Genomic DNA, 25,116 nt, shown 5'->3' on the forward strand with positions numbered 1-25,116 from the left:
TTCATTCTGTTTTTTTACCAGCACTTGGTTTTCTGTGTTTTACACTGAAATTTTCAGAGTGGCTGGAAAAGTTGTTGAAAAAGACAGTTTAAAACAGTGCATAGCAGCCATTGGAGTTAGTAAAATGGGAAGCAAACTGAAGACAAATAAAACAGAGAAGAAATTCCTGGTCTCACTGACCAGTATTTACATACAGACTTCTAAAATATTGGTTTTTAAGAAAAATATTTTGTTTTTCTCATTGAGGTTTTCTCCCACCTGGCAAGAACGGTGGCCTTGGTTTACCTCCTGCTTGCTGACCGCAAGCTTTATGAAAGGAAATCAGGCTCGGCTCATATTAATCCAAGTCTCCTCTTTATTAAATTCTGCCTCTGTGGTTCTGCAATTGTTCATTTAACATATTAATGTGGGAGTTGGACCACTGAGATGCTGCACCACATTATCAGATACACAGTAGTAATTAGAAAACTTTGTAATATGTATAACATTAAGAACAATTAGTTTGTGTACAAACAATTAGTTGTGGCTAGTGTAAATTGCCTGTGCTTTGAGGGGATGCTCCATATAGTGCTTGGGAGCTTTCCAGTGGTTTAAAATGTCATTGTATACGTGTTTATTTAGCTCTTGGTCTGGAATGACTGAACTGGCATTGTGCACAAGCAGAGAAATAGGGCTGAGAAATAGGGCTGACTTTATGAACTTTCTCCTGCTTCCAAAAAAACAATTAGCCAGATACATATCTATAACCTCACTTGAATTTTGAGCCAGGGAAATGAAACATTCAAGGGAGGCAGCAGCTCCCAGCAGGTACCTGAGAGGTACTACAAATAATCTCAAGGTGCTGCATCATCATGAAGACAAGGTCTGATTCTTGCTATTGTCTGATGCATGAAAGATTTTGTTTTGCAGATGTTGGCAAGTGATAAGCACACTCCTTCACTGTCTGGGTTGGTGAACTGCACAGAAATGCCTGTCTGGAACCCCTGCCCTTCTTGTCTTGCTGCTCATTTACTGCAAGTCTGCAGGCTGTGTCTCTGTGCCTAGGTTTTCCCCATTTGTAAGTTGAAAATAAAAAATTCTTACCTTCAGATGGTTGACCAGTACTGGGGAGTTGGGTGGCTGAGGTGTTACTGACTTTGGGCTGAAAAGAGACAGTCAGGGACTAGGTGGAGGCTAGAGCAAGCTTAGCTCCTGTAGATCCATGCTTACTTACTTTAGGTTGGAGTCTGATTTAATTTGGAATCAAATGCTCAGTCAACAAGGCTCCTTGAATAACATGCCAGGTACTTTCTGGAGTAAGTTTCTGCATGCCAACAAAAATAAATTTGCCTTCTTGTCCTTCAGATTCAAGGGCTTTGTTTTACTTTGGTTTTCTAAGTGATACATTCACTTGTTCATATTGTGGGCCCAGAGCAATTGCCACAGCCATGCTTTATTTACAAGGTCAAAAGCTTGTAGTGGATGAAAACACCGAACACTCACTGTGCTCCCAAGGCAGGGACTTACTTTCCCAAGACTGTCAGAGTAAGGGCAAAATGCAGTAGAAACACCAATCCTATTACTATGGGTGAGTGGCTTCAATACTCAAGCTGATGTCAGTTTTGGCTGCTCTTTGAAATGAAGCAGATTTTTTTTTCAGATGAGCACAGAAAACATTACACCGCCCGCCAGCTGCTTTCTTTTGCCCTCTGTTGTGCTGGTCGTTGCCAGGAGCCTTTACTGATGCTGCATCATGGAGCTGACAACTAAGGACTCTTGTTTGGTAGGACCCATCTGCTGCAGATCTCCTGGATGTCCTCCTGGTCTCTCCATCAATTTTCTGTTAATTCGACTTTACAGTGGAAAGCTGCCATCGGCAACAAGACTTAGGAAGGGCTTGGAGAGTATGCCCTGTGAGGAGAGACTGAAGGAACTAGGGCTGTTCAGTCTGGGGAAGAGGAGGCTGAGGGCAGACTCTTCCAATATCTGAAAGGTGCTCACAGTGAGAGCGGGGTTGGTCTCTTCTCACCGGTGACGGGATGAGGGGAAATGGCCTTAACTTGCACCTGGGTGAGTTTAGGTTGGATATCGGGGAATAGTTCTTTACAGAAAGGGTTGTTAAGCACTGGAATAGGCTCCCCAGGAAGGTGGTTGAGTCATCATCCCTGGATGTGTTTAAAAACCGTTTGGATGTGGGGACATGATTTAGCGGAGGGCTGTTAAGAGTTAGGGTAGCATGGTTAGGTTGGATGTTAGGGGGAAGTTCTTTACAAGGAGAGTGGTTAGTCCCTGGAACGGGCTGCCCAGGGAGGTTGTGGATGCCCCGTCCTTGGACGTGTTTAAGGCCAGGTTGGACGGGGTCCTGGGCAACCTGATCTGAATGTGTATGTTTGGTGGCCCTGCTAGGCAGGGGGGTTGGAACTACATGATCCTTGGGGTCCCTTCCAACCCGGGTGATTCTGTGATTCTGTGATTCTGTTAGGTTGTGGTTGAACTTGATGATCTTCAAGGTTTTTTCCAACCTGAGTAATTCTTTGATTCTATGATTGAGGTCACAGGTGATCTTAATGTTACCTGTTCTCTGCAGAACTGATAACTCTTGGGCAAAGTGCTTGAATCTGCAGAGGGTTTCAGTAGTCTGGTGCCAGAGTATCTGCCCTGTGGAAGAAACCTGCATAGCATATGTCAAGCTGATGGAAAGCAAAACTATATAATGCTCAAAGAAAACGGCTTTTCTTTCAAGCTCTGTTGTTGTCTACTGAAAGTCCCCAGCTGATTTGTGATGGGGAGGATGTGCAGCGAGGTCCAGCTGGGGCAACTGACAGAATCTGCCACAATAGTCCTCCTAATGAAATGCAAAAGCTAACAAATCTTGATTAATTAGAATGATTTATTTTGAGAAATCCGATTATTTTGCAGATAAACGCCTTTAGAAATATTAGGTCTTTCCTTCATACATCTGAACTCTGGCCTTGTGTTTAATTGCTGCTGGATTAAAAGCATTTGCTTTATTGATCAAGGTGCATGCCACAGCTTTCCTCTTTGCAGCACAGTCCCCTCCATGACACAAATAAAGCATCCCTCTGTGCTTTTCCCAGCTGTGTTCCCTGTAGGCTGTGAGATGCAGTGCAAAGGTGTGTCCATTCTACCTTCATGTGAGGTACTGCCAGAGATTAATTAAGGAATGCAGTCACCTGCCAGCTCCTTCTTTGGTTAATGGAAAAAGATAAGCTATTTCCAGGGATGATTCATGCCGAGGACTGAAATCCTTCCGCCTACCTTCCTCTTCTCCTCCATTGATGACAGCAGACCTGAAGTGTGTGGGCTCCTATTTTCGGGGCCTCGATAAGGGGTCTGAAGTTGGCTGAGTTGAATATGGGCTGACAGCAGGATTGTCTGGTACTACAGTATGCAAAGTCAGTCCTGTGCAAGTGGGAAGCCTCTGTTAAACAGAGATGCTTTGGTACTTTATTAGTGCCGTACTGTGAGCACAAGCAAAGGGGCTGCCGCACAGCTCTGGGAGCTGGGCCCTGTCTAGAGAAGCTGTATTTTGTTCTCTGCATTTCTCCATGTTGAGGCTTTGACTTACTTGTTCAGATACCTATCAGATCTGTTGCTCTCTGCTGGTTTCTTAGATAAGCACAGGAGCCTTTTGCTGTCTTATTTGCAGGCAGCTAGCCTGTTTCCACCATCCCAAATCCACATGCTGCTCCTGCAAGAGCAAATGTCACTAAAGAGCAAATGTCAATCCGTGCTTTTCTGTAGAAGCCTCCTTAGTTGGAAACAAGAAGCTACCCTCCTCCCTCATAGTTGCAAAGATGAAAAAATATCCATAAAGGGGGGAGGTCTGCACAGCTTCGCTTACTACTACTTTACTTCTGTTTGTGAAACCTCTTAAGACTACTAGGATAGAAGAACTCAGGGCACAAAGTAGAGAAGCCTTGAACTACAGTGTTCCACCTGGATACAGCTATCACCATTAATGTGCATCAGGAGCTGGAGGAGGAAGCCTTACGTGTGAAGAGCATTGGGCAGGAACAGGGCCTCATCCTCCTTCATTGGGATCTGCTATCCACAGGAAGGTAGTTCAAGCGAAGTGCAGCCTCTTCTTGCAATTAAAGCAAGGCAGAACCAGGCTAACTGAAAATACTGGCTGCTGTGGGCTTGTTTAGGTCATCTTAGCATTCACAACTTTACTTTAAAGATTTTCCAGCAGATACGTTCTGAGCATCAGGAGTGTGGTTTTGTCTGTCTAACCTTTCCGTCCCACTGCGGTATCTCTAAAACAACCAGCACTTGAAACCTGTCGTGTATGATGTAGTTGGTATAGGGATCAATCATGTATAAATTAATTGAGGTGTGAATAATAGGAAATGTTTTAACAGGTGAAATATTTGGGAGCAATTAATATCCTCGTTATAATTCAACATATAACCTCACATAGAACCCTGTGGTGGAAACAGCATGGTTAGTATATAGAAGAGTACTATTTCCAAGGCTTGCAGGGAGACTTAATGCTTCCTCCATGCTTTATTGTCTATCTCTAGCAGAAACACTTCAGAATATTTATTGTTAAAAAACACCAAGTACTTCCTGTAGTTCTGCTGAAAAGTCAGCTGTAGACTTGCAAGTGAGCAAGGGAGTAAAGGACAAAAGCAAAGGGAAGTTAACAAGTTAATTTTGTTTGGGAAGGCTGCATCCCTCTGAGCCTTTGCCAGCAGCTTATTTTGCTATCCTTTGCGTTCTGCTTCAGTTGCCTGATGTGACTTACACAGCTGGGGTCTGGCAGCAGCATTATCCACAGCCTGAGCACGGCAGGCAGACCGGGAGCTGGGAATGAGGCTCATTTACAGCCCCAGCGAGGGATAAACCAAGTTCAGTCTTCATCAGGACGTAAACTAGAGACCAGACCCAGTATATACCCAGGAGACAGAACTAAAGATAGGATTGAAGTAACTTACAGGGTCCATCTAGGAGACAGAGATAAGATGTAGCACAGGTAGGAAGCAAAGGGCTGAGCTTAAGTGGGCTCCTGGGCAGAGGGCATGGGTAGCTGGGGCAATTCAGACCTCATGGTGCTTTCTTGGCCCAGAAAACCACATTGCCTATAGGTGGCTCAGTGTGTGATAAGCTTTTTCATGAGCACCGAGATGGCACATGGAAGGAACTACAAGTGCTTTTCTCTTGGCAGCAGAGATCACACTTGCAGCAAACAGCACCTAAAGGAGCATTGCCCCACCTAGTCCCCTTCCCCTCCTGAAAACCCAGCATACCTCTGTCAAGTGCTGTTTCACCAGCATTGTCAGTGTTGGTTTTCTCTTGTACTCTAAGCTGGGAGCAACAAGGATCTCTGTAATACAACCCAGGAGCACCACAGCTGCAAGGGCTTAGTGAACGAGCTCAGCAGAGGGTCACGTTCAGCAGCAGCATACATGGCACAGCTGGGTTCCTGTCCTGCAACAGAGTCACATCCTGTAATAGCTTTACTGCACCTCGCCAGCCCTTCTCCCCGCTTCCGTGGTTGTCTTTGTTGTTCAGTGCTCATTACGTTCAAACAGCCTTTGGAAAACAGCGCTGTCTCCAGAGTCCTGCAGCTGCAGGATCACTGCTTCCAATCCGTTTTTTGCTGTGCTATATTCTGCAGTTTAGCAAGGAGGAGAGCTAATGAGTCTTGACTTTGCGGAAAGATCTCCCCTCAGTTTTTCCTTCTGCAGCTTTAATGAATTTGCAGTCCCTTGTTCTGTTTACCAAGTACCCTGCTGTTAACAGGACAGGGCTGGGCAGTCCAGCTCACCGTAGTGCTATGTATTAATGTTGTGGTTCCTTGCAGCAGTAATTGATGCATGCTGTGCCCCTTAGCCTCAACACAAGTGCTTCTCCCAAGCTGTTCTCTACCATCACTTTGTCACCACGATGCCTGTTCACTGTAGCAAGCAGAACCCCTTGCCACCAACCACAAGTTCTCTGTGCACACAGGGTGAGAAAACTCTCTGCTCAGACATGCTCAAAACGCAACAACTTTTGTCCTCCTTCCTCAGACAGTAACGCTTCCAACAAACCCTTTCTGTATGGCAAACAGAAAGCAATTAGACTCCTGAAAGTTTTATTTCATTAGGAGCTTTATTAATTTGTGTCACCACTAGAAGCACAGGACCTCTGCCATACATGACAGGGTTGGTTTTCTTAATGGGCAATAAAGCAATAAACTCTGAAGTGCATTAGTCTAGGGTGAGCAGCCAAGGATTAATGAGAACACTTGCACGTTGAGTGTCTCAGTAAAACATCATCGAGATCTGGCTGTGTTGACACCAAATGTTTTAAGATGCTTGTAGGGTCAGGCTCTAGTAATAATGCATTAGGTGATTCTGATGCTGGAAGCAGTGCGAGTGCAGCATTACACTGATGCCATACATAGAGCTGGTATGAGAAGTGTGACTGAGGATGCTGGCAAACTGAGCTTAAGGGTTAAGAGTATCACATTCTGGAGCTGTTCCCCCCAGATTGAGAACTTGGGCATCCTCACTCCTTATTTGAAGTGCATAGAGCAGCATGGGAGGAGCAACCACTCCAGGTGGGGCTGGCTGCTGCTGTTTGTCTCTCTTATGTTATGTTGGCAGTACGAGTAGGCATTTCCCCATGGGGGCATCTCTCCATCCTGATACATGCAAGCTGATCTGATCATGGGTCTACTCCTGAGCATGTTCACCCTACTGTGACACTATGCTGGGGATGCTGCAGCCTTGTCCTGCTCCCTCTCCTGAACCCTCTGGTACCCAAGTCAAACACAGTGGGAAGAGCAGGGAGGTAGCACCATCACAGCGTGGCCACTGCCATGCTCAGAAAGCTCTGGGATGTATATCCAAGATGCTCTGACAGCACTAACACCATTAGCATTGATTAGCACCACATCCAGTTCCAGCTACAGCACTGTCATGGCTGTAGCAAGAAGATGCGTATTGATCCTATAGTCCAAATTCATGCAGACATCTAGGCTCTAGTTCCAACTTGCTTTTTCCACACAGGGCTGCTGCCAAGGGCCTTTCACTCAGCTTGATGGAGCGTGTCATCGAGAGGTACGGGGAGAAGGTTGTGAAGATGCTGACAGTGCAGTACCGGATGCATGAAGCCATCATGCAGTGGGCTTCCTCAGAGATGTATGGTGGCCGGCTCACTGCTCACCCATCCGTAGCCCAGCATCTGCTCAAGTAAGTGCCTTCCTCCTCGGTGATGCATCTGAGCAGAGGTGTCTTCTTCATCCCAGTGCATGTTGGCTTTGTCACCGTGGTGGAGTTTTACATCCCTTCCTGCCATAGCATTTCTGTTTGTCCTTTATTTCATCAAGGGATCATTACCTAGGTGGTAGTTGTCCTCATCCTTTGTAACAAGAAGCCATGCAGAGTTCTCTTCCATTTGCTCCATTGGTATGATACATCAGTAAATGAAATCCTTTTGCACCTGGTGAGAACATACGAAGATCTGACGTGCAGTGTGCCTACCCCAAGCAGTTCTTCTCCATCTCAAGCTTTCATTGAGAGCAGGGCCAGACACCAGATTTAGTGCGTTTTCACACATCCTAATGATTATTATATGGACCACTGTGTCCCCCATCTTTGATCCCAAAGGTGGCAACAGAGGAGACTAGAAAGCAAGATTCCAATTCTGGCTTGGTTGATTTTATTGTCAAGCCAGCGCCTGCAGCAAGACTGAAAGCATCAGATCCATTCTGTCTGCAGCAGTTTACCCATTCTTTGGTAATTTAGAGGAAGTGACTCATATTTCTTTTCACTTGCATCCTGGGACAGGCAATTGTTTGCTAACACAAGCTGTGACTGTCAATAATTGGTGCTTTTTAAAATTGTAGTCGGCATAGTTCTGGGAGGTGGATGGGAAAACATTAATTCTCTCTGTTGGCCTCAGAGAAGCACAAAATATCACAGTGCCTGTCTGCATGGTGCTTTTGTATTTTTAGCAATGCTTTTTTAAATGCAAATATGTAGGAAGTAGAAAAATTGAAATTCTCCTAGAATCTCTCCATTTCACCGGGGAAGTGGACAGAGAGAGCTGGAGAGGCCATCTCGTGCTCATTTCCTGGTGATCTTACTTGTAAACAGCACAAACAACACTATGAGATAGGAACTCTGGCCAAATGTATAAACAAAACAAAACCAAGCTTTGTGTTTAAGACCTTTCCAACAGCCTCACCTTCATCCTCTGCAGCCAGCGTGGGGATTCTGCTTGTGTCAGCATGCTCTGTTCAGGGCTTCACTCATTAGTGAAGCTGATGAATCAGTGAATGCTGACTCCTGTCTTGGTTTGTATATCTTTGTGTGTAAATATATTTATACAGGTGCATGCAGTGGGTTTTCAAGGAAAGGCTTCTTTCTGCTTGTTCATCTATACCAGAAGAGCTCAGGTGAGATGGACAGGACTCATTCAGCAGTGCTTTAGCTATGCAAATCTAATTCCAGTGTAAAAAACACTCTTCTCAGTTGTTCTTGTTCTTTGTTGTGCTTATTTTCCCATTTAACTACACAAGAATAGTAGCTAAAGTGAAACCCCAGTCAAAAAGGTTTGAAACCATTAAATTAGGAGTTAGTTGAAAAGTTGAAGTTCGTTGGCTGTTATTCTGATGATGTAGGATGCTATTCTGCTTTGCTTTTATAATGGATAAAAGAGTGAATGTCTTATTTTCCACTCCATAGTGCAGCTTTGTCCCCCGCTCCATGCCTTTTCCTGCAGAAATTGATGTCTAAACCTGAAATGAAGTCTGCTGACACATCACATGAATACAGCAATCCTCACTTCAGGCACTAAACCATGTAAAATTTCTGGGCCTCTGTAGAATACCAGATAATGCAGTGTCTTGGTGCTGAACTATGATTTTATCTTTAGGTTGTGAGTACAAATTCCTCTGTTATATTTGTAACCACCTCAGGTCCTTTTCTGGCTTAGACCAAATGATTTGCTTAATTCCGTACCTGAGCAAGAAATAAGTAAGCTTTTCATCTCTGATAGTTCTTCTTCCCAAACCTCCCTTCCTTCTGAAACAGGTGATGAAACACTTCAGAAATCCCACGCATCTCCAGAATTTAGTCCAGGAGGCTGCAAGCAGTATTTTCCAACATTCAAAACTTGTGACTCAGTCCATGAGAAACTGGTTTGAAGATCATCAGCAGCTCCTATTGTCAGTTTTTATTTAAGTGAAGCATTGGGTGTCCCTTCTGTTAGCACTTTTCAGGGGGCAGGCACCCCTCACTGATAGGGAAGGTGAGGGAACCCCTCCCCATAGTGTCATACTTGAAAGGTACCCAAGCAAAATGCTCCTCAGTTATGATGTGCAACTCCCCCAGCTGGGATCACCTCCTCCTGGATGAAGCACAGGTCCCTAGGTGTCCCAGGGCAGCACATTGAGCCTGCAACAGTCGTCTACCTGCGTGGTCAACCTGCTTTGTCATAAAGGGTCAGGAATCTCTTCAGGAGCACAAATCCATCCCTGCTTCTTAGGCTGGTTTTTAGCAGGTGAGAATTGCATCTTTCCGCTAAGGGACATCAAGGCTCCAGAGAGCTTCATAGGAGGGCCAGTCGGTGGCATAGGAATGCAGAATATCATGCAGTACTAGGGCTACAGGCGGGGGCTTGCCTTGAACTGGAGCTTTTGCTCTCACTTCCCTGCCTGTAATCTGGAAGCAGTCCTTCTTTGTGATGGCTTCCTTGATTATTTGCAAACCCCCTGAAGCCCCAGCTCTCCTTGATCAGCATGTGATGTACAGTGACATGTTATTGTTGGGGTTCTGTCATCTTTGCCTTTGTCCTGCTGCCCTCCATCACACCTCCTCTTTCCAGGCTGTGAATTCAGCGAGCAGCTTCCATGGGTATTTAAAAAAAAAAAAAAAAAAAAAGAGGCTAATTAGTTTGATTCTTTTGGAATACAGTAGTTTAAGATGTAGAGGGGATACAAAAACTCAACTCCTCTGTGGTTCCTTGTGCCACGCTTTCTTCTCTTGCCCTACAGCACTGCTGTCAAATCTCTGGTAATGCTCTTTTCCCTCACTCTCAGCAGTGTAAAAACAGAAATTAGCTGCAACAGCTTCCTAGGCCTGCATATTTTTCCTCTTTGAGATTATTTAAGCAAGTCACTGACACCCCCACACCATCCCCCTACACCGCCTACAACAACTGGGCTGTGCAGCACAGCTGACAAGAAGGCTCACAGTGCTGTTGGCTGACCCACCTCACCGGTCTTTGCGTTTTTGGAATAATCTAAAGAGCAGTTCCATTACGCAGAGGAATAATGCCTTTTCAGCTGTGGCTTTCTGGTATTGCCAGGCCTCCTCAGGCCTTTTGGGACTTCCTCTGTTTGTGGCTGTGGCTTTTATCTCCAGGGAGCCCACCACTGAGACCCCACCAGGCTCCTCAGTAGCATCACTGCCATTGCAAAGAGACCAAAGCCTGGAGGGGTGGAAAGGTGGGGAATCTCAGCTCTCAGACTCTCACCGCCTGCAGAGCGCACTTCTGTTGGTCCATACCTTGCCCTTGGCAAGCAATATCCAGCTGTGTATTCTTGGAAGGAGAAAGCAATAAGACATCCAATCACCTTTTGGCATATCTTTAGTGCTGTTAACGTGGCCCTTTCCCAACATCTTTTGCAGGGACCTGCCAGGAGTCACCTGCACAGAAGAGACCACGATTCCTTTACTGCTCATAGACACTGCTGGCTGTGGCCTGTTGGAGCTGGAAGTGGAAGATGAACAGTCTAGAGGGAATCCAGGTACTAGTAATGGGAATATTTTGTTAGGAGGAATTGACTGAAGTCCTCAGCCTCCCAAGGGCTCGGCTACTGCACTGCTGAGTCACTGTCCTGAGATGTTCCACCCAGGCTGTAGATGTGGCTCAGAACTGTCTCCCATTCATTTTCCAGTTTCATAAAGTCCCACAAGGCTTTTCTCAATCCTCTCAAGGCACCAAGCTTTGTGCTGTTTTTCTGACTTTAAATAATAGATTTCATTATGGGCATTTAATGCAAAGTCACGTGCCATAACTGTTCCAATAATGCAAGAGAACTTAATAGGAACAAGAAGACACTACTTCCTTTGTGTCCTTGCTTTTGCAGCAGGGTGAATGGATGTGATCTGCTCTTCAGGGATACTGCTCACACTCCTACTTTTAGTCTAGCTAGGTAGGCTCACACAGGGCCTTTGCCAGGTTGTGTTGCATATGGGCTGTCTAAAATCTGATGCTTCACTTGACAATCCACATACCCCAACACTGTTATGGCTTAGAAAACTGTCAGCAGAAAGGATCTCATTTTTCCACACCCCTCTGAGACAGATAAAGGCTCTTGTCTCCAGACAGAAGTCTGAGATAAGTCAGGGATCCTAAGTGGAGATAAATGCAAGTCTTCCAAAATGTGGGAGTTAGCCTTCTGGAGCAGCAGACTGCAGATTCTGGAATGCTATACATGTGTTTTGCTGCAAAATAGATGGTAGAATCAGTCTTGCAGATAAACATGTGGAATAGTTTGCATTCCTCTTTAGACTGTCCTTGTTCGATCTCCCTGAAGCAACCACCATCCTGAGCAGACAGCTCTGGAAGGAACATGAAGGTTTTTATGTGATCACGGGGGTGTTGGAAATGCAGTGACTTAGAAGCTGGAGGCTTTTTCATCACAGCACAGAGAGGAAAATTAGATTTGCAGTGAGGTCTAAAGTTTCACTTCAAAAGGAAAATAATCTGTTCCCTGGGTTAAGTGTTGATCTCTTGGATTAAGGCAGGAGAAAGCCAAGGGTTGTTCAGAGAGGTTATTCTCTTCTTAAGCTTAGATGTAGGGAGCTGGTGACTTGGAAAGATAAGAATCAGGGAGCAGGAATGCATAGCACATCACCTTCTATCTAAGTGAGCCAAGTTGGGAATTGCAATGCTGGCCATGGGCAGGACTTGCCTGAGCCTTTCTTTGCTATGAGGGGAAGTGGGCAAGCTTCTCCAATCTATAGCACACCCAGTCTGCTGTCGCCATCAGCTTGGATGTGCTCCTGGCTCACTGCCCCTTATGCTTTGTGCCCTAGGAGAAGTGCAGCTGGCTGGTTTGCACATCCAGGCTTTGGTAGATGCTGGTGTGAAGGCGCAAGACATCGCTGTTGTAGCCCCCTACAACCTCCAGGTGAGTTGGCGCCCTCCTGGCACCTCCTCTCTTTCTTCACACATACGAGAGTGGATTCAGACACTTCCAGGAGCGATACCAAAGTACTCTCAGAGAGAGGAATGCAGAAGGCAGCAGAGGCAAATTATATGATCAGTCATTGTGGCCACCTTCTCAAAGTTGAGGCGTTTGAGGGAGGTGGTGTTTTCTGAGAGGTATTTTCCACTCCCAGCATCAGGAGTCAGCACTTGGGAGACGCAAGCACTCATCCTTTTACCTTTGAGAGAAAGGGGCTGTTCCAAATAATGCCATTTTAATGCTTTTCCCTTTGCACTTCTCTCTCTAAGTGACCTCTCTCATGTTTTATCAGGTGGATATGTTAAGAGAGCACCTTTGCCACAGGTACCCTGAGCTAGAGATTAAATCAGTTGATGGTTTCCAAGGCAGAGAGAAAGAGGCAGTGATCTTGTCATTCGTGAGATCCAACAGGAAAGGTGAGAACTTGCTGCTAGAGAAGGGGAAGAATGGGAATGGGGAAGGAATGGGTCACTCAATACATTGCCAAGTATAATTCTGACTGTCTCTAGCACTTCACTCTGAATGAGTTTAGTGGCAAGATTCTTTTCAGCTTTATTTCTTCTCATTATTTTTAAATCGACATCTGCTGTCAGGATTGCAGAGGAAGGTTCCCATGCTAGGTACAGTCCTGCAACCTCAAAAATTATTGAACTGGAATCCTGTGTATGGTACATGTCAGGTTGGCACTGTGGTTAATGGAGCGCTGAGAAAAAGGCAGAAATTGGATGGGGCTTGAAGAGTGAAGAAAGTAGGAGCTGGTATCACAAGTCATGCACAGAAAATGCTCCTTTTGGAAGCAAAATCTAGAGCAGAAAATCGAGTTCTTTGCTATCAGTGACTGCAGTGGGAGTTAATAGCTGGAAAAAAGCTGCTGAAGGGTTTTGAGGCAGCAGCTCATGCAGAGGGCACATGTGGGATTGTGCTGAGAAGCACCTCTGCCCCTTTTCACATCCTCAACTAGACGTCCCTTCCTGCACTAATGCTGCTGAGGATGAGACACTGTGTATGTGCCAGGAGTGCTGATGTCTAGAAAGAAAAAGGGGGAAAGGACACATTGAAGGGGGAGGTGTTTTCTGCTTTTTTTAAAGAAAGCCTGGAGCAGGAAAAGCAGCGCTGGGGGGAGGATGGAGGTGGAGTGTAGGGCTAAGAATAGTCCTTATTCACAGTGACTCACCTCACCTTGCTGGTGGCTCAGTGGGAGCCCATGTCCTCAGCAATGACTCCAGCCCTCTTCCCATGCATGACAAGCAGGCTCCATGTGCTGTCCAGGCAGAGCTCTGTTCTCTGTGGGCCACGAGAGATGCTGGTAGCAGCCTGACACCCAGGAGAGTTTGTTGTAACCACATGGATCAGCTCAGGGGATGCCCGTCCCTCTGCAGCCGTTACAGACCCAGCAGGAAACCCTTTTGCTGCATCAGAGACTGGGTGCAAACAGCCAGACTGGTCACTGCAGCAAAGGAGAAAGCAATTCTTTCCCCACTGGCCTTCTCTTTATCCTCGGGGGCTGGAAACTCTCAAGCTACCCCCACTACTCCTCTCAATAGCTGAGCCTCACTGAGTCATCTTGGCATTTGCTAGCTCTTACTGCTTGTCTTTGAGAAAATAGCCTGAGAGCAGCAGCCGACCTTGCCGAGCTGCTGTTACAATCAGCCCTGTGTGCATGGCTTGGGGGCAGGCAGGGGGCATTGCATAGAGTGCCTCCTGCACTGTACCTGCAGTTCTGCCTCCAGGTGAGCCTTTCTCAGCCTGATCTCATGCCCTAGGCCACCTAGCAGCACCTGGGGAGCATTTCTCCTGCCCACATGCCTTGGACCTGGGATGGTTGAGGATCCCCACTGTGGCTCCCAACTGGTTGTCGTGAGAGCAGGAACCAGCCCTGCACCACACCAGCCCCAAGAAGACTCTCTAGCCTCTGTTTGCTCACTCCCTCTTGGTTTTCCTGCAGGCGAGGTGGGTTTTCTTGCTGAGGACCGACGGATCAACGTTGCAGTGACACGTGCCCGGCGCCACGTGGCCATCATCTGCGACAGCCACACAGTGGGCAGCCAGGCCTTCCTGGGACGGCTGCTGGAGCACTTCAGGCAGCACGGCCAGGTGCGCACGGCCTTTGAGTACCTCGATGACCTTGTCCCTGAAAACTACTCCCACAGAGGAGAGCGGCAGCAGAGCACAAAGGCCCCTGCAGCACCCAGCCCCAAACCGCAGCAAGCTGCAGGGAGGAAGCCCAAAGCAACAGCAGCTAAAGCAGCTTCTCAAAAACAAGAAGCACGTTGCTCTCCTAGCACAAGTAGACCTGGGAGGGAGAGCCCGGGGACAAAAGCTGACACGAACAAATTTAAAGCTGTGCTGGAAGCCTTCCTGGAGGGTGGTGAGACGCAGTTGGACTTCCCCTCATCTCTCAGTCCACACGACCGGATGCTGGTCCACCTCCTGGCCGAGGAGCATGGGCTGCAGCACGTCAGCACCGGGGAGGGCAGAGACCGCTACATCAGCATTCGCAAGAAGGAGCTTGGTCAGGCTGTGGTTGCCCCAGCTGTAACCCCCAGGGAGCAGCAGCCCCCTCCTCAGCCACAGGACTCTAGTGGGGAAGCTCCAGCCCCTGCTGAGCCAGGAGGAAGAAGTGATTGCTCAGGGAAAGTGGACCTGAAAAGGCTGCACCTGGAGAGATTTCAGAGGGAGAAGGCCAGTCAGGAGGAGATGGCAAAGAAAGAGCAAGAGTCCAGCGCTGGCACTTGGGGCAGCAGCAGCAGGAAGAAAGACAAAAGCGATGGCAAAGGTAGGTCCCTCACTTTATAGGAGCAGGAGATTGACTGGAAGCTCTCAAACATGGGGAGAGAGCTGAGAGGTACTTGCCCCTCCTAAACATGGAGGTGGGGGTGAATCAGAGCTGAGAATCCTTGTCCCAGCCAGGTGTGGTCCCTTCCTCTCCCCCAGCCATCATCTAGCAAAGGGAGACCCTCAGTTCCCACTTGTGCCTTTGAGCACGAGCCAGAGTTCAGTGTCACAATGAGTGCCACGAAGTCTCTGTCATTGCATACACTAGCTCCAGGACTTTGCACTGCCTGGGTCTCAGAGTTATTTGGGTTTGCTAAACCTCTGCATCTCTTCTGCCCTCTACCTAGGAAAAACAGTGGCTAAAACCACAGCAGACAGTGCATCAGAGGAAGATATAGACGCTCTGATTTCTGCTGCCGTTAAAGCTGACAACACCTGTGGCTTCCCCCGCTGCAAAGCCAGTGTCACAACCCTGGGCCAGTTCTGCCCACACTGCAACAGGCGGTACTGCCTCAGCCATCACATCCCAGAGGTATGCACAGGGCCAGAAAGCTGCCCAGGGGCTGGAGAGGAGCAGGATACGTCCAGCAGAAGGGCTTTAAGTGAGAGATCCGCAGGCTGAGATCCTCCTTGCAGGGAGCTTAAAGCCAAACCATCATTGTCAGATGTTTTTATAAAGGTAGAAGAGGCTGTCACATGGAGGTTCTGCACAGCTCCTCCTGAGAGCTTTCTCTCTCCCCCTCCACCCTTTGCTTTTTGCCCACCCTTCCTATTGTCTGGCATTTCCATTCTGGTGCTGAAGCAGACAAGTAGGTTCAATCTGCAGGGCTGGAAGCTTCACGGTGAGCCAGCCTTAGGCCTCAGCCCTGCAGTCAGAGTGGACATGGCTGAGAGGTGATGAGCTTCCATTCATCCATGGCCTCCTGCTCCCACCACTCCTCATCCTGTGTCACCCAAGCGTAGCTCTTTGCCTCCTGGGGCTTAGCAACGTTTAGCAAGCTGACCTATAAATCCTCAGCATAGATTTTCCCCTTGTCAAGTACTATCTGTTTCCATGGCAAAGAATAGTTGTATTTATGGTCATTCACAAGCTGGTTGGGATATAAATTTATTTCCTGCAGAATCACCTCTCCCTGCTGAATTGTAATGAGAAATAATTGGAGGAGTACAATCCACATCAATGAGTTTTTCTTACTTTTCAAAGTTCAGCCCTTTTTCTGCATATTATCAGGCCTTAGTGTCAAATAACCAAGGATCTCTTACTCACACCTGAATCTGGTGTGGGTCAGCACTTACCTAGAGCCACCTCAAAGGAGCCAGAACCCCTGTTGAGCAAGTGTTTTTCCCCCCACTTCCTCATCCTTTCCTTATGGGTCCCTTCCCACTCAGGATGTTCTGTGATTCAACTGACTCAGGGAATGCAGAGCAGGTGGAAGAGGAGCTCTGGGCTCCAGCAGAAGCAGCTGATTCACAAAATCATTAAGGTTGGAGAAGACCTCTAAGTCCCACCATCAACCCATCACCACCATACTCACAGCCCACGTCCCTCCATGTCACACGCAGTTCCACCACTGTCCCCTCTCTCCCTAGGTTCATGGCTGCGGGGACAAGGCCAAGGCACACGCTCGGCAGTGGATCAGCAGGGAAGGGGTTCTGCACCCTGGGAGCAGCCCCAAGGACAAATCCCTGGACCCTGCCAAGAGAGCCCATCTCCAGCACCGCCTGGACAAGAAGCTCAGCGACCTGACCAACCAGCGCAAGAGCAAGAAGAAAGGCAAGGAGAAGTGAAGGAGCTGATTTTCTCTTTCTGGATACTTGAAGCCAACAGATTGGACTGCATAAAGCAAAGGTGCTGCTAAACAGTGGTAGAAAATGGGAGCTCTTGTTTTAGGTGGTAGACAGCATGGAGTCAGTGCCATAGCTGCTGAACATATAGGCACTGGGGCCTCACAACCTCAGATGGAGGAGAGCACTTTCTTTTGTCCCAGTTATCCTTATTGACAAAGTAAAGGATGTACACAGAGAGGCTGCAGCATGCCAATAAAGACGGATATTAAAACACTGAAAGCAATCAGCTGTCACTGTGACATTTCTCTCTGCTACTGCAAAAAATAAATGTCTGCGGGCGGTGAAAAGCCCTGGGTACCACTCTCCTTCCCACTGTGATCCCAGTGCACTAATGTCCATACGCACAAAAAAAAAACAGCGTAAGTCCACAACAGAACCTTCTCCTCATCCCTCAGCAAACTGCACTGGCAATCCCAAGCAGAGCTGTTCTGAGCACAGCCTTGGTTTGTACCCTGGTCCCAGGGCCAAGGGACAGTGGCAGATGGGACATGGGGGCTCCTGGAGGGAGGAGCGAGGAGCGAGGAGGAGGAAGAGCCAGCATGTGGGAGAAGGAAATCTTGGCACCTATGAGCTAGGGGGAAGAAGCCTATGTAGGGGAATTGCAAAATAAAAGCCAGGCAGAGGAGCAGAGAGGAAAATTGGTGCCAGCTCAGGGTACCACCATGATGTTGTCTTTAATCAGGTTGAATGGCTCACTCACGTTTGTTTATTTTCAGCTCAAACCATTCAAGGAACAAAATCCCCTCCCCAGCTCACCCTGGCAAACAGCCACCACTCTGGCAAACAGCCCCCAAAGAGCCCCAGTTTCCCTGTTGGCTTCCTGCTGGCAACCTGCAGGCTGGGAAAAGCTGAGGGACACGGCCCCAGGGCATCCTCTGCCCCACGCATCCCTCCATCTGTTCACCTCCGGAAAACAGGGGGAACTGGTTCCCCAGAGCAGCAGATCTTACCCAGAAGACCTTGTTTGGGCTGGGAGCCCATGAGCAGACGGCATCTAAAGAGCTTTTCCTCTCCTTTCCCTGTGAAGCTTAAAAATACAAAATTTGGGGGGTGTTTCCTATTTCTGTAGAACTGCCCTGCTGCTAGGGAATCCACGGGGTTAATTAAGCTGGGAAAAGGGTTTGGGGTGACCACATTTAGCCTTTAGGGGATGATTCAGCCTGGACCTGTCCTCAAACCCATGACGTTTGGGGACAGACAGCCCTTGGCAGCCAGTAGGAAAGCAGAAACTGACACTGCTAGAAAAATGATGGAAGAAAAAAAGAGATATATAACAACAACTTTTTTTTCTACTATTATTTTTCCCTTTTTCATTGGAATTTGGAGGGTTTCAGCCCTGGTGCAGTACACTGAAACCCCTCTGAAACCCAACAGAAAGACCACACATGCTGAGAGAAACTGCACCATGCCAACACTTTATCACCCCTCTCTGTTTCCGCTTGCCAAAAATCCTTCCAAAGAATCCCATGTCCCCTCAGAAGCCCTCAGAGGCCACATCTGAGGTCACCATTGGTTTTGGGGGCCCAGCAGAGGGCATGCAGGATGCTGAGGAGCTTGTGGCTGGCACCCAGACAGCAGTTTGAGGAGGATTTTGCTGGTTTTGGTCCATCTTCGGCAGGTCCCTCAGCAGCCCCCAGCGCATGCGGATGAGGAGAGGTGCGGACAGGATTTTCTCCATCCTCCTCCTCCCAGTGGAGGCTTTTGGTAGCAGGATGCTCTGGCCATCTCTGACTTTTCACCTCCAGACAGTGGCACTTGGCCACTGTGGCCAGGGCAGAGCTGGCATTGGGGCACAGGGTCCCAAGGTGTGCAGGGTGCCCCCGCCAGCAGCCTAATTCCTCCGCAGCGGGTGCCACATGGACACAGGCTTCCTCAGCGTGGCCAGCATCTGGTTCCAGTGGGTGATGCCCATGCCACTGGCTGCTGGGCCGATCAGGACGTGGCCCGTGTTGTCAGCACGGCCATCCTCGCCACTTTCAGCCACCGTCACCCGCAGGGACAGGTCCTGCAGGGGTGCATGGAGTGATGGCTGTCAGCACTTACACAACATACCTCTTGCACTCATACCCCCTGTACTACCCGTGCTTATCAGCCCAGTAGCCATACCTTATGTGTATGCTTTCCCCTACGTACCCACCTGGCCCATACACATACCACTACGTCCTCCCCATATAGTAGAAAACTATATATGCACATCATCCTCACACACAGCTATAGCCTTTATGTATACATCCATCCCATACTTATACACCACCTTACTTCCCCCGCATCCCCTAAACACATATATGCAGCCACCTACACACACAAGCACACCCCACACACATGCATTCGCCCTCATGTCACACGTACCCATCTCCCCCAGCAGCCATACCCTATGTATTACACAATATCCCAATACTTACCCATCCCCCTGCATCATCCATACCCAAAAATCATACATGCTTATCCCTACATGCTCAGCCATACTCTGTATGTGCCCATCTCCCATACCACCGCATCCCACTGATGCATATGCACAACCACAGCTCCTACGACTCTCATTCCATCCCAGGAAGTCCTTACTGGATCCACAGGGGTTTGTGGTCCCCAAGGAGTAGCAGGACAGACCTGGAGCACAATGGCCGGCACTGAGAAGATCATGGCCTCGTTGAACACAGGGTTGGTGTCGTCCCTCTTCACCACCGTCTTCTTCTTGCTGATCTTCCTCCCATCCTGCAGCAGGTAGACTTTGACAAAGGGATCTGCTCAGGGCCAAGGGGAGAGAACAACCATGGTGTCAGCCATGCTGAAAGCCATCCCAACCCACCGCATCCCAATCCAGCAGGGTTGTCCCCAGACTGGTTTTACTCCAACAAGCACTCACAGAGAGTTCTGGGATGTACCAGGACAAGCACCCATGTCCAACCCAAAGCTTTGGGGCCTTGAGATGGCCCCACGCTCACCTGCAGTCCCCTTGCCATTGCTCCAGATGAGGTTCTTGGCTTTGACCACCACCACCGTCAGCCGCTCGGCTGTGGGCAGGTAGCTGAGGGAGAGCAGAATCTCCCCCACTGTGTCGACTGCCTGCAGGACAGAGCGTGCCATCACCCACCAGATGGGATGAGGGAATGGGTGAAAACCCCCAAAACCCCAAAGCACAAGGAGCATCACCCCACCTCACCTTGTTCGTGTCCTGCAGATAGAGCCAAGCATTGAAGGGACGCACAGTCAGGTCCAGGTCAGAGAGCTTGAGCTCCGCCACACCGGTGCTGATGTTCCTCTCATCCTCGTCGATACCGAAGACAGAGAAGCGCAGGCTGTCCTCCTCCAGTGCCACAGGGTCCAGTGGGATGGAGAAGCGCTCATTGAAGGCCACGGCGTAGGCACCGCGCTGGATCTGTGGAGGAGTGAGTTGGAGAAGGGCCACAGCCAGCACCATCACTAACCGTAAAACCATGGCAACACCCGCTGGGACCTCGATGCTGAAATCCTTGTAGACGATCCCTGCGGTCGGTCCACTTTTAACACATGGTATGACCAGCCCCTGCAACCCCAAGGGATTCAAGTACCTCTGGGGGAAAACCAGATGGGCAGAAGATTTGCTTTATACCACTGATGACTCCCAGCTCACAGCCTATGTTGTATTTTTGGGATATCTGTAGGAACACTACTATAGAAATGTAAGTTATTATTAAAAAATAATAATAATAATGCAGAGCATTAAAGGAAAAAAATACTGTCTTTGTAACTCAAGATTGCAAAAGATGGTAAATAGGGCTGGTGAATTATAAATAATGATGCTAAATAATAAATATCTCTGGAGCATAAATACTCAGCCTGATCTTTGGATGTAAAAATGGTCTTAAAAGGGTGCCAGGAGGATATTTCACTGCCTTTTTGGGAACCTCCACCCCCATAGAAGTGGGTTTATTCCGTGGGATGAGGCTTTATGCTCTTTTCAGGAACAGTTTGATGAAATCAAGCTGCGGGCCCCAAATGCATTGCAAAATCCCTCTGCAAAAAGCAGGTGCCAAAGGAACCTGGGGGGTGCTGCTTTCCCAAGGGGGTATTAAATAACAGGTTTTGCTCCAAAAGTGGCCATGCTCACAGAAAGAGAAGAGAATATTAAGGTCATCCCATTGCCTTTTTACCCAATCCTGCAAAATTTTTTGGCCACCCATCTCATGCAGAGAGGGAAAGCAATCCAAAACCAAAGCAACCACTCAGGGATTCCACAAAAAGCCCGAGGGGCTCACCCGGGAGATGCCAACAATTTGCTCGGCTGGCAGCAGGCTGATGCGCATGAAGCAAGATTCAAAGCGGGCATCCTCCTTCTCCAGCAGATCCTTGCCCTGCAGTAGGCTGACGTGCAGGGCGGCTGCCTTTCCATCGTACTCCATGGACACCTCCACCTGCCCCACGGTGAAATCCTGCCCAAAGTTGTTCCCGATGGATGAGACGGAGTTGAGCGAGTCAGCTGAGACGGATTTCTTCAGGGGGCCATAGGGGGCCAGCCCTAGGTCCCTGCTCATCAGCTCCAGGCTGCCCAGCTCATTGATGCTCTCGCAGGTGTTGGTGCCTCTCAGGCTGGCTTTGCGGCTGGGCAACAGCTTTGAGCCCAGCGCTGCCCCACGCTGCCAGGAGGGAGAAGCAGGCAGTGAGTTCGCTCCCTCTGCATACAAGAGGACAGCCAAGATGCTCCAAGGCACTTTGGGGTACATAATGGCTTTTCACACAACTACAGAATCCTAAAGGTTTTGAAAGACCATTACGATTGTCTAGTCCAACCATCAAATCATAATTACATTATCATTATTATTATTATGTCCCCAAATGGCATCACAGAATCATTAAGTTTGGAAAAGACCTCTAAGACCAGCAAGCCCAACCATCAGCCCGTGACCATCATGCCCACTTAAACCATTCCCCCACTTTGCCCCAATGCGTGTATCTCAAGAGGAATGGAGTCAGCCCAACTTTCCACCTGCATTCTTTTTATGGTTTACCTTGTGCTTGATGTCTGAATACGCCGCCCCGTACTTCTGCTCCAGGTAGCGGTAGTCATAGTTGGGGAACGGGGAAGGCGCAGGGTAGCTGCCGGAACGCCAGAGCTTCCACAGGTTGACAGCTGCGATGCCCAGCAGCGCCAGCGCTCCTGCCGCGTAGATGCCGATCTCCCAGCGCGGGGGGCTGGCGGTGGCTGCGAGGGGACAGAGACAGTGTCAGACGTCCCAAGGAAGGGAGCTTGGCCACGTTGTATCCCAGCCGGGAGCTCGTCCCGCAGAATTAGCTGGGAATCAATCACTGCTGACCCCATCGGCGCGTTATGAATGGTGCTCGGCAGCAAATTGCAAGCACAAAATCTGAGATTTTAGCCCCAGGAGGTGAGGTGAGCATGTGCCAGCTCCGCTCCCCACGGCACCGGAACTCACTGCACCATCCCCAGGGTGCGGATCCATCCCTCTCAGACATACTCAGCATTCCAATTGGTGCCGTAGGGGAAACCTGACTGCCTCCTGGGATGATCAAAAGAGCCACAAATAGGAAAAAGAGGGGGGAAATGCTTTTGGAAACGGGGGGACAGCGGGGGAGAAAGAAAAAAAAAAAAAAAAAAAAGCAAGTTCCGAGGAGACGATACAGAGGGGAAAAAGCCCAGCTCAAGACTGCAAAGCAGGACGCGGCAGCCCCACGAGCAGCTGTTGCTGCATTGCAGCAGCCTCCATCACCCGAGCGATTAAAGCCACACGGATGGCTCGGCTTAACGAGAAGGAAAGGAGGAGGGGAAAGAAAACGAAAGAAAAGAAAAAGGAGATTTGTGATGACAGAGCTGCCGGGGACTCTGCAGCACTGCCTCCTGTGTCATGCCGTGGTGCTCCTGCCTTGGGGCCAGACAGAGCCGGGCAGCATCTACATGCCATTGCAGCTTTGCCCCCCAGAGCCACTTCAACAGAAAAGCTGAGCCAGAAGGGAACAGCCACCTGTACCCAAACTGTGACCAAAGAACCCCGTCCAACTCTTGTTTCTGGATAACTCCAGGTGTGAAGCCCAGTGTGCTGCAATTTGTATCCGACCACCTTTTAGGGTAGAGTGCTCAATATTGGAAAGTTTGGGATTTAAAGACTGATGTCAGGAAATTAAATTCCATGCTCAAACACACACACAGCCCTCCCCAGCTCTGCAGCTCACAGCCATACTCACCGCTCAGCCGGTATCTGCCCATGTGCCCGCTGTCCATGGCAGACCCTCCCCACTAGCAGGACAGCCTACTGAGCACACAGAAGACAAAGTAGGAGAAAAGGACAAAGTTGAACGTATGGAATCTGCTCAGCCCGGACTCCAGGACAGCACCAAGGATTGGGCTGAGAACGGGCTCAGTTCGTGTCACATGTGGGCTAAGCCAAGAACACTGCAGCCTCACGGGGACTTACCCCAACCTTTTTTCTACCTGCTGGATAACCACCTTATCTAAGAAGTTTCATTCCTTTCAGTGCTTGCTTGCTTTTTTTTAAATAGGAAAATCAAGGAATGAGTTTCCGGGAATGAGCTGCTCCACCACAGGGCAAGCACCCCTTTTAAAAATACTCCAGTTACTTCCAAAGCATTTCTCCCCAGATACCATTTCCTGAAGGGCTGATGGGCAGCTTTTGAGGCATCTCTCAGAGCCACCAGGTCAGATTGAATGGGATTTCCCCATCAGCCCCTCCTGGGCACGGAAGAGAAGGAACAAGGATTGCTCAGGAGGAGACGTTCAGCCTTATACGCTATCCCAGCACCTTATCAGGCTGCTGGCACCTTTGGGAGCCACAGTGGGCACGAGACAGCTGCTTGTGGTGACGAGGCAAGGAAAGACATGGCAGTGTGTTGTCCTCTGAGGGATGGGAGTATCTCCCCCACATTGGAGGGACAACAATTTCTGTGCCTCTGCGACCACCCGAAGCCAGAAGCTGCTTGCACAAAACCCTACGTGCACCACGAGTAAACCCAGGAGGCGTTATAGACCCCCTCCTGAGGAAGCTGCATTCCCCCAAAGTCATCAGCTGTGGACCGAGGGGCGGGCTGAGCCCTGGCTGCCCTCTCCTTCAGCACCGTGCCCGGCTCGTCCCCACACCCCATCCTCCTCCATCCCTCACCGTTCCCTCCTACCAGAGGAACAAAGCCCCATCTCACCCTCAGTACGCCAGGAGGAAAAGTAGGATCAAGTTTACCGGTGGGTTGGTTGGTAACAAAACTACGAGTAAAAATAAATCCCAAACGTAACGCCGGGCTTTGGGCTCCATCCCTCAGCCGTGCTCAGCCCCAGACTCCGATGTTACTGCTGCAGAGCCCCCCGGCTGCCCCCATTTTACGCCCTTTGAAGATGTGGGGCTCTACGGGCAATACCTGTATGGTACACCCCGCTGTGGGTTCGCAGCTCCGCGGTTCTACGTTGGAAATCTGCTAAGTGGTGCTGAGTTTTGCACCTCGGTGCCCGCTCACAGGTGCGATGAGCCGGGCAGTCTCAGCACCGCGGCCCACACGGGGAGCATCTCCCGATGTCCTCCCGGCGGATCGGGATCCAGGTTTCCCCGCCGGGGGGATGCTGCGGGGCGGCGGAAGAATGGCGAGGAGCTCGGGAAGGGGAACCGAAACACAGCCCAAAATCACAGAGGGCGCCGCTGCGGGCAAACCCCGGCAGCGCGCATCCCCTGCTTGGGGATGCCGCGGACACGACCTCCTAAGCCCCCTCCCCCCTCCCTTCCCTTTCTTTCTTCCCTCTGCCGCCATCCCGAGAACTGGGACTCACTCACCACCGCTTTGAGGAGAAAAAGCTCATTTTCCAGCCGAGCGAGTGATGGTGATGGCGGTCGGGGCAGCCGGAGCGGGGACTGCGGGCGGGGCGGCCCGGCTGCACCTGGGGGGGTTCGGCCCCGCCCGCCGCCCGCCCCCTGCAGCCCCCGGCCCCGCATCGGGACCGGCTGCTGTTCCCCCCGCCCCTTCCTCGGGTTGGGATCATCCCCGGCTCTGGTCCTCAGCCCCGGAGTCCCGCATCTTCTCCCACCTCCAGCATCTTTCAGCTCTGTTCCCCCGCAACCCGCAGGATGTTCCCCCGCTTCAGGACCCGCGTTCCCTCCTCCCACCTCTCCCAAAGGGACGCTCTCCACCTTTTTAGGGGCCGCGGACTGAAATCGGTACCCGGGAGCCTAATATTTGGATCCCCGCCTGCCCTTAATGCAGGCTTCCAGGCTGCTCGTCCCTCCCCGGCGCTGCGGGAGAGAAACCACCTCCGTCCTCCTCCCCCTCCCTCGGCTCGTTTGGGGTCGGAAATGAAACCCACCAGCCCT

The 25,116-nt window shown here is 49.6% G+C and overlaps 2 protein-coding genes across 4 annotated transcripts in view; one reads left to right on the plus strand and one right to left on the minus strand.

Moving 5' to 3' along the window:
- IGHMBP2 (immunoglobulin mu DNA binding protein 2) overlaps positions 1-17,030 on the plus strand; it is a 35,784-nt gene extending 18,754 nt beyond the window's left edge. For both annotated transcript variants that reach the window (XM_042882692.1, XM_042882693.1), the window contains 7 exons: positions 7,002-7,184; positions 10,629-10,747; positions 12,042-12,136; positions 12,486-12,609; positions 14,139-14,969; positions 15,316-15,500; positions 16,559-17,030. In XM_042882692.1, coding sequence (XP_042738626.1) covers positions 7,002-7,184; positions 10,629-10,747; positions 12,042-12,136; positions 12,486-12,609; positions 14,139-14,969; positions 15,316-15,500; positions 16,559-16,756 — 1,735 coding nt within the window. In that variant the 3' untranslated portion in view covers positions 16,757-17,030. The remainder of the gene's footprint in view (positions 1-7,001; positions 7,185-10,628; positions 10,748-12,041; positions 12,137-12,485; positions 12,610-14,138; positions 14,970-15,315; positions 15,501-16,558) is intronic.
- Positions 17,031-17,470: 440 nt separating this feature from the next.
- Positions 17,471-24,654, minus strand: SYT12 (synaptotagmin 12). Of its 2 annotated transcripts, XM_042882786.1 has the most exons (8): positions 24,583-24,654; positions 22,994-23,061; positions 21,802-21,995; positions 21,052-21,429; positions 19,977-20,192; positions 19,759-19,879; positions 19,424-19,557; positions 17,471-18,821 (listed from the first exon to the last, which is right to left on the minus strand). In XM_042882786.1, exons 2-8 carry the CDS (start codon positions 23,028-23,030, stop codon positions 18,648-18,650), a joined length of 1,254 nt encoding a protein of 417 aa, XP_042738720.1. In that variant the 5' UTR covers positions 23,031-23,061; positions 24,583-24,654; the 3' UTR covers positions 17,471-18,647. The 2 variants fall into 2 exon arrangements, with proteins under 2 accessions (XP_042738720.1, XP_042738719.1); XM_042882785.1 differs by lacking the exon at positions 24,583-24,654 and having other exon boundaries at positions 22,994-23,907.
- Between the last annotated feature and the right edge of the window lie 462 nt (positions 24,655-25,116).

Source organism: Lagopus leucura, unplaced genomic scaffold (assembly GCF_019238085.1).
Source record: "Lagopus leucura isolate 7727_CA_CO unplaced genomic scaffold, USGS_WTPT01 Super-Scaffold_100035, whole genome shotgun sequence".
NCBI classification, from domain to species: domain Eukaryota; kingdom Metazoa; phylum Chordata; class Aves; order Galliformes; family Phasianidae; genus Lagopus; species Lagopus leucura.